This window comes from Arvicola amphibius, chromosome 9, assembly GCF_903992535.2.
Source record: "Arvicola amphibius chromosome 9, mArvAmp1.2, whole genome shotgun sequence".
In the NCBI taxonomy this organism is placed as follows: Eukaryota; Metazoa; Chordata; class Mammalia; order Rodentia; family Cricetidae; genus Arvicola; species Arvicola amphibius.
In genome coordinates, this window is record NC_052055.2 from 121209139 (window position 1) to 121221974 (window position 12836).

The window sequence follows — 12836 nt, forward strand, 5'->3', positions numbered from 1 at the left end:
AATTCCCCAGAACTAAAATTACAGACAGGTGTGAGCTGTCATGTGGGTGCTGGGAATTGAAGACAGGTCCTTTGGAAGAGCAGTCAGTGCTCTTAACCACTGAGCCATCTCCCCAGCCCCCACGGTGACCCTTTGGTGCTGCACAAGAACAAACAGTGGCCGGGCGGTGGTGGCGCACACCTTTAATCCAAGCTCTCAGAAGGCAGAGGCAGGTGGATCTATGAGTTCAAGGTCAGCCTGGTCTACAGAGTGAGTGCCAGGACAGCCAGGGACACACAGAGAAACCTTGTCTCAAAAATCAACACAAAAAAAGAGGGACCAGGTAGAAGTTAGTGGTTCAGTTTAGCTATGACATGTAAACAGGATGTCCAGTAGCACGAGACCCAAGGACAGACGGATGGGACAACTGAGGAAGGAATAACCAATGACATGAACACGGGAAGGGAACTAGAGCAGAAGACACTTAGCCTGTCACCGCTAGCGCAGAACGGCTGCCATACCTGATAGGCCGCAGGCTACAGGGTAGACCATCAATTCTACATTTAATATGACATGTTTGGGGGCAAAGGGCACCTGCTCTTACTTTACACAGTAGGTCCACTCTGGCTCTCACTCAGCCCAACATCTGGAGGATTTTGCCTATGTAACTGTGACATTGGACTGGACACTGCCCTAGAGTTTATCCTTAAGTCAAGCCTTGTAGTGATACACTTTTTTTTTTTTTAACAAAAATAACTCTTGGTCTCAAAGAAACTGAACTTTTGGCAGATTCTACAGCCAAGTTAATAATATGGCTTGAGATCATTTAAGACTATGCACTTGGGAGGCAGAGGCAGGCAGATCTCTGAGTTCCAGGGCAGTCAGTGCCACACAGAGAAAAACTGTTTAAAAGGAAAAAGGAGACTGGGTACCCAATCTGCTGTCCTACTGTGCACCCAGCCTTTAAGAGAACAATGGCATCAGCCTTCTGGCCTGGGATTTCCTGTGCGATCAGCTTTACAACCTAAGCATTGCTTTCAGCTTGTTAAGTTCTTTCCCATGTCTGCCCCTGACTAGTGTCTGTGTGTGAGCACACATGCGCACTCACATGAGAGTGGATGAGTGCTGTGATAATCATTTGCTGAAAGCCGCCAACAGATTAGAAGCGACCTTAAGACAAATTTCCACCATAAATTTTGGAAACAATGTGTGGATACATTTTGTTATGGTTTCTTTGCAGTATTGCATGTTTCTGGGTCAGCTGGGGTAAAATGACTGGAATCTGGGCTGGAGAGATGGTGCAGCAGTTAAGAGGACTGGCTGCTCTTGCAGAGGAACAGGGTTCAGCTCCCAGCACCCACATGGTGGATAACAACCATTTATAACTTCAGTCCTAGGCCACCAACACCCTCTTCTGATCTTTGTGGGCAACAGATACCCACAAGGTACATAGACATCCATTCAGGCAAAACACCCATGCACGTAAAATAAATCTAAAGCAAACAAACAAAAAATCAGAATCCCTCAGTTCCCATGCCATGTTTTCTGTGCTGTAAAATTAATACAGAGGAAAGCCCTTCATTAGGTACAGGCATGACAGACATCATACACAAGCACACCTCAGAGGCACGACAGATCACACACACACACACACACACACACACACACAGAGTAGGCAACACACAAGCTACAGATAGGCCAGACAGATGGACGACACAGGGAGAGAAGTGGAGAATTAAAGTTTGGTCAAATTAATCCAAGAGGAATGGCCTCTCCAAAGCCCTTTAGTAGAGGAACCAACGCAAAGTGTCTCCTTCAGAAGGGGCAGCTGTCAGGTCTGAGGGTCTGGGTAGTTCCCGGACAGAGCACTCTGAGGTGATCCCTACAGGCCAAGGCTACTCAGAGGGCTCAGGGAGGAGGCATGCACCCACCTCCACATCATCCCTCCTCCTCTACTCCTCGCCCTCCCTGTACCTACCTGCTCGGCATTTCTCTGGGACTGTAAGTGGGAATGCAGGCGCCTGATGAGGGGGACACCATTCCGAGCCTGCCGTTTCAACAGCCAGTAGTTGTGAAGCCGCTGCATGAACTGGGTTTTCCTCTGAAAGGACAGACCACTACAGATCTTGTTCAACCTTGAGTAGAGGCAAGGGGAGAGAGACAGGTCAGCGGGAAGCTCAGGCTACACACAATTGTGCATTCTATCCAGACCTTGGTCCACTTCTGAACCTTCTAGAGGAAGCCAGAGAGTGACCAAACGCCTCACCTCGGGAGAGCTGAGAAAAGACAGCAGAGCTAAGCAGCTCAGAGTGAGCAGGACGGGTTCCACCTGCTCTTCCACAGGGCCCACTCACAGCCTGCTGTCACTCGCTGTCAGGGCAGTACAAAGAAACAGGCCTGCGCTCCTCAACCCATAGCCCCCTCTTGATGAAAAGCAGCAAAAAGAAAACAGGAATTTGAGTAAGCCGAGTGCTATGTGGCCAGTTTCCTGCCTTTGCTGGCAGAGGATCTCACCAAACCCTGGGGTAGCCCACGACCAAGCTCAAAGAAAGTATGCCAGGTTACTGCTTCCTGCACCCACATGGAACCCCCAGAGTAATCCGACCTTGGAGGGGTTTTGCATGTGTACACATATGTGAAAGAGATGGATCTCACTATCCAGGCTGGCCTGGTACTTACGATCCTCCTGCCTCAGCCTCCCAAGTAACTGGGATTATAGGCAACACCCAGCTGACCTTTGATTTTTCATTTAAAAACTCTTAGCATCCCAAACATGCCTAATTCTGAACCAAATGAAAAAAGGAGAAAAACAACAACAAAAATCTAGACATATAAGAGGACATAAGGCCGGGCGGTGGTGGCGCACGCCTTTAATCCCAGCACTCGGGAGGCAGAGGCAGGTGGATCTCTGTGAGTTCGAGACCAGCCTGGTCTACAAGAGCTAGTTCCAGGACAGGCTCTAGAAACTACAGGGAAACCCTGTCTCGAAAAACCAAAAAAAAAAAAAAAAAAAAAAAAAGAGGACATAAGTTCTGATATTGTAGTCAGCAAAGGCTTAAAATTGAGTTCAAACTAGGGACACCGTGGGGCAGAGCAGGCAAGGGTCCAATGAACACCTTCAGGAAGAGCAGCCCCACTCCAACATCTAACTAAAGGCAAGCACCTGACCAGCACTCCTAACGTAGCTAAGATGGTGGCCAGAGGGGGATCTGAATCCATGGCCCCTTCACTAGTACAGTACAGTACATGCCCACAGCAAACAAGGCCCCGGTGCTCTTGAATTCTCCTCTGCTTTATCTCTTCGCCCCACTCCACAGAAAGAGAGCTAAGTGTAGCTAATCGGGGTGAAACTTAAGAAAGATAGGCGTGTTCAGCGGGCACTGCCCATCAAAGCCTTCTCCATCTCCGGTCAGATGTTCTTGCCCCAAAGCCAAGCTTACCTAGGCCTTTCCCCGAAGGCCACCTCCCCACCGACACCCATGCCAAGCACACCTGCCCGCCTGCAGGCCAGCCCCCCTGCCCTCCCCTGCCTCGTGGCTATGGTGGGGTCGACAGCATTTGTGCAGGTAGGGGAGGAGTAACAGTAACAGAAGCAGCAGCAGCAGCCACCATTTATTGAGCGCTCACTATCTGCCAGGCACTGTGCTAAGTATTTGACTCAGGTTGCCTCGTTTATTTCTCAGAGCTCCATCTGGTGAGTTTGCCCACATACCCTGGCTTAGAGCAATTCAGCAACTTACAAAGGTCACACGAGTATTAAATGGCGTGTTTGTTCTTAGTAGAGCAGCTCCTCAGACAGCAGCTATGACAACCAAAAGGTAGCCCCAGGGCACAGACACCCTACAAATGGGGACTAGGCACTGACCGCTACCTCAGGAGATGACCGAGGCCAGCTCTGTGTCTGGGAGACACACTCTGGAGTTGCCGAAGTTCTCCAGAGCCTCCCTGTCCTCATCTTGTTCTGCCATCTTCCCCGTGCAGCAAGTCGGGCCGCCTGTTCCCTCATACAGCTGATCTACAACAACCTACCAGAACTCCTCTGTCCCTAACCTCATCGAGACTTGGGCTTAGAAGGCAGCCTAGCACTTACAGCCCTGAATCTACCCTTTCCACCTAGCCCCACCCCTTAGAACAGGATGTGGCTTGTAGTAAGTGCTCAATAAACACCTCGTTGAATGAACAAAGGAGCCAACAACTTTACCTCCTGTGGCTGTGGCTTCTTCATCTGGGAATGTGGGAGAAGGTGCAAGGACTATATTAGATGAACAGTCTCCAAGATCCCATCCTCCTCTAATGCTACATACTTTTCTTCCTTTCCTTAACCACCCTCCCACCCCGGCCCTTTTTGGACAGGGTCGCACTGTGCAGCCCTGGCTGGCCTAGAACTTACTATGTAAAACAGGTTGGACTCAAAACTCCCAGTAATTCACCTGACTCTGCCATCCAAGTGCTGGGATTAAAGATGAGCATCCCCACACCTAGCTACCACTGTCTACTTTTTAAAGGAGTCACCCTGAAGTGGCCTCTGCTGGAAAAATCTTCCCTAAGCACCACCCTCCAGCAGCCCCAGCTACTTACCGCACTGCCTGTTTAACATGGGCAGTGATCTCTCTGCAGGGTCTCGGGGAGGGTCCTGGTGGCTTGGCTATAATGCTGAACTTTCCCCTGAATTTAAAACTTCTCAAGGAGAACCACGCCTCCCACAGCCCTCGTGGATAAAGTCCCCATCTTTCCCAGGGCAGTGCTTGTGGGAAGGCAGGTGTTGGCCTTTAGCACAGTAGCTCCCCATTTAGAAAATTCTGTCCCCACGAGGGCTTTGGGGAGCCTCTGTGAGAGCCCTTAGGGTGGTCACAAAGATGAGGTGATGTGAAGGACACAGCCTGCATTTACAAAGACCAGAGATGATAACCACCTAGAAATCCAGACTAGTTAACAGTGGAGAACTATCCTGTTCTCAATGCCATTCAGTGTCACTGTGAAAATTACCACCTTAGGTGACACACTGCCACTCAAGTTTCTAAGCAAATAAGTGATTTATGTCACTCTGAACCAGAGCAAACACATTACTTGTAGGGCATGGCCAAAAACCACAAAACAAGCCTTGGTTCCAAAGGACAAGCTTGAATACGGGAGCCCAGGGGAGCTCAGGTATTCATCAACCATATTTAGAGACGACCTGGCCTAGGGTGAGGACCAAACCAAGAGCCCTTGTGATGAGGCTCACCTGGAAGAGGGTATCTGTGGGACAGTGACCATGGGGACAGTGGTGGAAGGTGTCTCTCGGCTAGATTCCTCTGGCTCCTTCTTCATCTTCTGCTTTGAACTCATCTTATTCTTCTTGGACACCCCCTTGAGGGGGCTGCCCACCCCACCTTGGCCTTCCTGATCGTCCTCCCCTGCTTCTTCCTCTTCCTCCTCCCGGCCACCCTCTTTCAGCCCATCCTCGTCCCCTGCCTCATTGAGGCTTCTGGGTGAGTCGCCCTTTCTCGGAGAGTGGGCCTCACAGTAGGCTGTCTTCCGCACAGTAAAGATGGTGCCGTTGAGGCTGGTTTCTCTCATGGGTTCAATCTTCATGAATAGTCCGGCCCGTTGTGCGCATGTCACGTGGAAGGCGGTGTAGCAGTTCGCTTTATGGCACTGGATGGCAGCACCCAGCCCTTTCTGCTTGCAGATGTAACAGGTTAGTTTCCAGCGGGCAGGTGGAATGTTGTCGATGCCCTCAATAGGCTCCAGGAACACGGTATTGGCAAAGCAGACCTCAGGGATCCAGATAGCACAGACTACATGGGCCCAGTGACCATCACTGGTCTGTTTGAAGGCCCCACCTTTATTGGGGCAAAGGACACAATCCACCGGCCGAGAGGGAGACTGCAGGCAGCAGCGGCAGAGCCACTGGCCCTCCGGGATATAGGGGACGCCGTAGCACTCCTGGTGCACGGCTAAGTTGCAGATGTCACAGAACAGGATGACGTTGCTGTTGTGGCATTCATCATCCAGGCACACACAGCAGAAGGCGTCTTCATCAATTAGTGACTGCTGAGCACCGCTGCTGCGACCCTCCAAGTACGACTCCTTCTCCAGCCGGTCCACCAGCAGCTCGAAGGTATCCGCCGACACCGAGCTGTGCCCGTCTCCTCGGCGCTTCTCGTTTACCATGTCCAGCCAGGCGAGGTCCTCCTCGTCCATGTCATATTCCACCTCTGCATCCAGCTCTTCGGGGGGTTTCTCAATGTAGCGGTAATAAGCAGCAGGCAATGGGGGTGCTTCCGGCTGGCTACCTGTATCCACCACACGGAAGCTGGGCTGCGGGAGGTGGAAGGAGGTGCTGGACGCATACTTGGAGCAGGACTCCTTCTTCTTGCCTTTAGACGAGGGTTTCTTGGACTTGGCGGGGAGCTGAGGCTGCTCACTGTTTTCCTTGTTGCTGTTGCACTCGGTGATGTCCTGCGCGGTGAGCTCATCTTCAGTGATGATCTTGAGCGGGTCATAGATGCTGATGCGATGGAGGCGGCCATCGATGTCGACCTCCACAATCCTCTGGGCCTGGGCGTAGGTCAAGGTCTCTCGCGTGGGTGAGCACTTAAGACTGTACGGGGATGGGGACCTCCGGCCCTCGGCATTCTGCCGTGACTTTCGACGAGGCTTCCTCATGGCAACAGGAAACCGCAAAGATAAGCCTGAGGAGAAAAGACCACAAAAGTGTGAACTGGATATTCGGTGCAACAAACACGCATTCACCCTTCCATCAAGGGAACACCAAGAGATCCGGCTGTTTCCTCCACACCACAGCACTGTGAAGCACCCTTGAGGCAGTGTCACCTTCTTTAAGTCTTTTTACAAACATCACTTATCAGTGAAATGGTTATTTTTTGTTTTCCAAGACATGGTTTCTCTATGTCGTGGAACTAGCTCTTATAATCCAGGCTGGCCTTGAACTCATAGAGATCTACCTACCTCTGCCTCCAGAGAAGGCTGCCACCCCATCCCCGCCCCCGGCTAGTCAGTGAAACTTTTTTTTTGTTTCTGATTACTTTAAAATTGCAAACCTGAGCCAAGCAATGTGGGCATACACCTTTAATCCCAGTACTGGGAAGGCAGAGGCAGGTGGATCTCTGTGAGTTCAAGGCCAGCCTGGTCTACAGAGCTAGCTCCAGGATAGCTATGACTGTTGCAGAGAAACCCTATCTCAAAAAAAAAAAAAAAAAAAAAAAAAAAAAAAAAAAGCAAAATCCCTCAGTTCATCAAGCAATGAGCTGTTCCTCCTGCTTTTCTTTTCAGTAACACCATCGTCTAAGTCACGTGATTTACTGTGTTATTTCCTACATCTTCCAGCTAGAATGTGAACTCCATGGAGGAAGGAATCGCCTGCCTATCTCATTGGCTGCGGCGCCCTCAGTGTCTGAAAGGATACCTAGATAAGTGAGCACCCGCAAGTGCTAGGTGATTGAAACTAAATACTGTGTTTGTGTGTGTATATACCTGCCCACCCAAGCACATGTGGAAGCCAGAGACTGAAGTCAGATGTCTTCCTCAGTCATGCGCCACGAATCTTTTGAGACGAATGCTCACTGAAGCTGGAGTTTGTGGCTTCGGTTAGATTGACTGGTCGATGAGAACCTGAGACCTGCCTGTCTCTGTCCCCGAGTACTGGAGGACTTATAGACCTACTCTGCATTTGACTTGTAGGTGGGGGTTGGGGATCAAACACAGGTAGGTTTTCATGCTTGCTCAGTAAGTCCTTCACCCAACGAGCCCTCTCCCCACCCCTGAAATTAAGCACTATGACCTCTGTCCTCGAGGAGCCCTAGCTAACTAAAAGGTCAGAACACAGGCAGATCTTTATAATATGATACAAGGTGAGATGTAACCTCGTTAGGATACATGCAACGCTGGAACAGTTGATGATGAGAAGAGAGGATGGTTAAGGGTTCCAAAAACAAGACACTAAATCAGAAGGAATGCTTGAGCCCAGGAGCATTCAAAGCCAGCAACAAAGTAAGACCACGCCTTGTTTGTGTTTGCTTGTGAGACGGGAATTCTCTATATAGCCCTGGCTGTAGTGAAATTCAGTGTGTAGGCTACTATGCCCAGCTAAGGTCATGTTTGCTTGTGTTGTTTTGTTTTAAAAGGGGGAGGCAAAAACAATAATGGTGACAATAAAACTATCATCTACTTTCTAACCCAAAAAAAAAAAAAGGCTGGGCAGTGGTGGCACACGCCTTTAATCCCAGCACTTGGGAGGCAGAGGCAGGCAGACCTCTGAGTTCGAGGACAGCCAGAGCTATATAGTGAGATCCTATAAGAAATAAATAAAATCACTGGTCTAAGGCCTCTCCCAAGCCATCTTACCATGGTTAGAAATCCTATCTCTTGGTCCTGTCCAGACTAAAGACATCTGACTTCAAACTTTAATTCCCAGGGGACTCCCTGCAGAAAACTGTACCAAAACTGCTCAGGACATTTCCAACTACAAACCCTGCAAGCTACGCGAATGCCTCTAAGGAATCTTTCAAATTTTAAGTACCTCAGAAATCTCTATGCCGTGACTCTTCCATCTAATCTACCCTCAGGTAGCAGAGAAAGCCCTATGCTTCCTTCCCACAGCATTCTCTGGACTAGGGAACTACAGCAAGCCCCTAAGGGGCAGTGAGTGACAGGCAGTTCCCAAGGCCATCACAGCCAGGAAGACAAAACAGCTAGGCACACTTTTACAAACTACAAAGGCCTTTTCTTTACTATTTCTCACAACTACCTCGGGAGGCTGTGCAGACATTATCTCCATTTCAGGCATGAGGAAAAGCTCAGAAAACTGACTCAGCCGAAGCTGACGTGACTCCAGATCTCCCGTTCACGCTGGAGGGTGAAGACCAACACCAGTGAGGTGCTGCAATCTTCACAAAGATGTACTGTACAATCTACATTCTAATCTCGGTCCCATGTAACCTGAACAAAGTTTCTCATGTCCCCGTGTCTCCTCCACATTTCACCCACGGATCAAAGACAGTGCTGGCTGTAGTGGCATACTTTGAATCCCAGCATTCGGGAGGGAGAAACAGGCCTATCTCTGTGGAATTTGAGGCCAGCAACATCTACATGGTTTTTTCAGACCAGCCATAGCAGAGTGAGGCTATCCCTTAAAAAAAAGTTATATATATATACATATATATACGTGTGTATATATATACATATATACACGTGTATATATATACGTATATATATACACACCTACGAAGAGGCCGGAAAGATAGCTCAGCAGTTAAGAGGACCTAGCTTTGGTTCCCAGCTCCCACATCGTGGATCACAAACACCAGTAACTCCAGTTCCAAGGTATTGGTATCTGAACTCTCAGGGGGACTAGGGATAATGTATATAAGGCAAAATACCCATACACATACAATAAAAGCTTATAAATAAAAGCAAGAACAAAAATACCTTTTTGTCTATTGTTCTCTCTCTCTCTTTTTTCTTTTGTTTTGTTTCGAGACAGTTTCTCTGCAGCTTTGGAGCCTGTCCTGGAACTAACTAGATCTTGCAGACCAGGCTGGCCTTGAACTCAAAGTGTTCGCCACCACCGGCCTGGCACACACTAACTTCTTAAGAGTTATCACTGACAGCCTTAGTGATAGGCCCTTTAAATCCCAAGGTGTGACTTAAACTAACCTGGCTGAGGAACCAAATGAGGCAGGCACACAACACCATTTGGAGCCAAAGGCAACAGAACCGTGACAGCAACTCTGTTCAGGTTCCCGAAGCCCTGGGGGCACTAGACCGGTTACTAATGTCAAAGTCTCAGAAGCAGCCCCAGCCAAGAGCGACGCATTCCCCAACCCTCCAGAGGCAAGGCGCCTCTGGGGAGGGAACGCACACTCAGTAGCGATTTTGAAGAGTCGACAGTGCCGGCCTCTACCCTTTCTGCAGTCCCAGGAACCGTCTCTCAACCCACCCCCAACCTCCAGTCCCTGTCCCCGAGCAAACGGCGGGCGGGGCTGCGGCCGCAGGGAAAGAGTTTCGCCTACAAGGAGCTAACAGCTAAACCAGGATATTTTTGGCGGGAGTTTCCGTACGTACACAACTCTAACCTTACACACACTCCCTCGTATCCCCAACACCCCCTCCAAAGCCGTTCTGAGCGGCCCCTGAACCCCAACTCGCCCACCTCACCCTCGCCCCCGAATGGGGAGTTTTCAACAACTGGACCGAGCCCGCCCTGCACGCCACATGGGAAACTCGGAAACCAGGTAAGACCCCCAGACCAGGTTCCTGCCCCGTGAAAGGGGCGCCTCTTCCAGAACAATCTTCACCGCCCCGACCCCCGAAGGAGGAAAGAGAGAAACGTCTCCCCCAAACACCAGAGGGTGAGCGCACCACAGACTGACGCCGAGCCCGACCCTCAGAGAAAAAGCGAGCGCCACCGAACGAGGGGGCGGGGCGGAGAGGCGAGCCCTCATTGGCTGCCCGACCTGCCTGTCAAGCGGGAACCCCGGCGCCCAGAGCGGCCGCCCAGAGGCGGAACTCTCTAGCCTGGCCAATAGGAGGGCACGGGGAGGGCGGGGCTTAGCCGCTCGGCTGCCAGGACCGGGAAGAAACAAGATGGCGGGTGCGGGAGGGGGTCCTCGCTTTGCAGCTCCCCCTCGCGCGCCTTCCCCGGCTCCGCCGCCGCCCTCGCTGCAGGGCAGAGCTCGCGCGTCGCCCCCGCGCCCCGTCGGGACGCCCCCGTGCGCCCTGGCCGCCCCCCCCTCCGCGCGCAGCGCTCGGTTTCCGTCGGCCCCCGCCGCCCCCGCTCGCTCCGGCCCCCGCCACCGCCGCCCCCACGTTACCTCAGCCACCGGCCGGGCCCCGGGCTTCTGGGGGCCCCCTGGGCGCGGGCGGGCGTGCGGGCGGGCCGGGCTACCGAGCAGGTCCGAGCGCGGCCCGGCTGAGGCAGCGCGGCCTCCTCCCCGCGCCGGCACCTTCGCTCCGTCTCCCCCGGCCCGGCCGCCGCTCCCGGGGGAGGAGGAGGGGGAATGGAGCAGCCGCCGCCACCGCTGCCGCCACGGAGCCCGGCCGAGGGGAGGGAGGGATCAGCCCCCAGGCAGGATCCGCCCCTCGGCCTCCCCCCCGCCACCTCCACCCCTTCCCTCGCTCCCTCCCCGGCTCGAGCCGCCGCACGCGAAGCGGGAGCGCGAAAGCGCGGGGAGACCGGAGCGGATGCCCCCGCCCGAGCCCGGCGCGGCGCCGGTAGCGGCGGCGGGGAGACGGAGCGCGGAGCGGCGGCGCCACCGCCAGGGGCCACCCGTCCCCGGCTCGGCCTCACGGGCCTGCCCCGGAGCTGAGCTAGTCGGGGTTCCCGCTCTGCATTCAGGGAGCCATGGCCTTCCCCCATCCCGGGTGGCGGGGTGGAGGTCCCGACGTGTGTGGTGTCCACGGGCGAGCGCAGGTGGCTGCGCGGCTCCCGGAAAGTCGTTCCTCCCCCCCAGGTCCCCAGGACAAAGGTCTAGCGATGTCCACCCCATCCCCTCCCCCAGGGAAGACAGCCCGGGAAAGACCAGTCTGTTGTGTTCACAGGTGAGCTGCTTGTTCCACACAAGGCTGCAACAGACCTGACTTTTCCATCTCTGGATTTTTGTTTTTCTCTTTTTAAAGTAAACATAAAAGTTTGACAGTCTGCTTAAGCGTGTTCGTAATTCCGTTTGTCACTCTACGCATGGGAAATACTTTTATCCATGAATCTGATTTGTCCAGGAGTCTGATAATTTAATGCACTACGCTGCTTTCTAAAAGAAGCCTGCCTGTCAAGCAGCCACTCCAGAGTTGAGGTGAACTCAAGCTGGCTTTTGTTTTAATAAAAGTAAAAAGTAAGAGGAAAGGCCCTTTTGCCACCCCCTTGTACCTATAAATTTAAATGCTTACCTCTGAGGTCTTAAGCACCAATACTTAATGATGCTTATAAAGGATATATGGACAAGCTGTCATCGAATATGAAGATGAATGACATATTTTGAAAGCGTTTCCTCTGCCCGCACGGCTGATGAGACTTTCACAATTGCTTGCTTGGCTCTGATATCCAGGACATTGGTGCAACCGTTGGAAGAATAGAGAATAAACTCTTAGGGCCCAAATATGGAAGTATAGGTACCATAAGTAAATAATTCAGAATTTACCAGTTCAGTAAAGCAAGGAAATTAGTTTTCGTTACAGGGGTGTTTTCTCAGTAGATAGGAATAATGTACTGCAAAAATAACCAATTTTTAAGAAGAAAAGGGCGGGTCTTGCGGAGCTGAGCAAGAGCTGGGCAATGTTTTGAAAGCTTTGAAGCTGAAATGCTTTGTGTGAATTAGTTAAGTGTTCTAAAGCTTGGGGGAATAAACATGGGGGGGTTAGAAAGATTGATTGTGGAAGGAAAGCCCTGGAGGAAGAGAATATTGCAATTACTTTAGAGTTAAAAAAAATCTTGAACAGGGATCAGAATTTCATGGCTTGTTCTTTTGCACTATGAAACAAAACATTTATATATGACATGTTTCCTTTTTATTTTTTATTCTTTGACAGTTTCATGCCTGTGTACTTCTGGCACTCGTCTCTGGACCGGTGTTCTTGAAGTTATTTAGCATGACCTCGTTTGCATGATTGGGAGTGATCGTTTCCCATTAAGATGAACAAATAAATACTTTGCGACGATATCCCATTTTGCACTTACAGTGATTTAAGTGCTGTTGAAAACACATGGCAGCTTAATCATGCAATCACTTGCTTCCCTTGTTCATTTTTTTAAGACCTCTCTCGTCTCACGTTTCTTCTCCCCTCAACCCCACATTTAAAGAGGTAGCATTACAGCCACCCTCATTTGCCGACTTGACATGGGAAATTGGCTTCCTGTA

General features: G+C 51.3%; 1 protein-coding gene across 2 annotated transcripts in view; it reads right to left on the reverse strand.

The window, feature by feature from the left end:
• Positions 1–10932, reverse strand: part of Brpf3 (bromodomain and PHD finger containing 3) — a 34755-nt gene extending 23823 nt beyond the window's left edge. For both annotated transcript variants that reach the window (XM_038342212.1, XM_038342214.1), the window contains exons 1-3: positions 10797–10932; positions 5204–6656; positions 1958–2114 (exon numbers count right to left, since the gene is read on the reverse strand). In XM_038342212.1, the coding sequence (XP_038198140.1) occupies positions 1958–2114; positions 5204–6630 (1584 nt within the window). In that variant the 5' untranslated portion in view covers positions 6631–6656; positions 10797–10932. The remainder of the gene's footprint in view (positions 1–1957; positions 2115–5203; positions 6657–10796) is intronic.
• Between the last annotated feature and the right edge of the window lie 1904 nt (positions 10933–12836).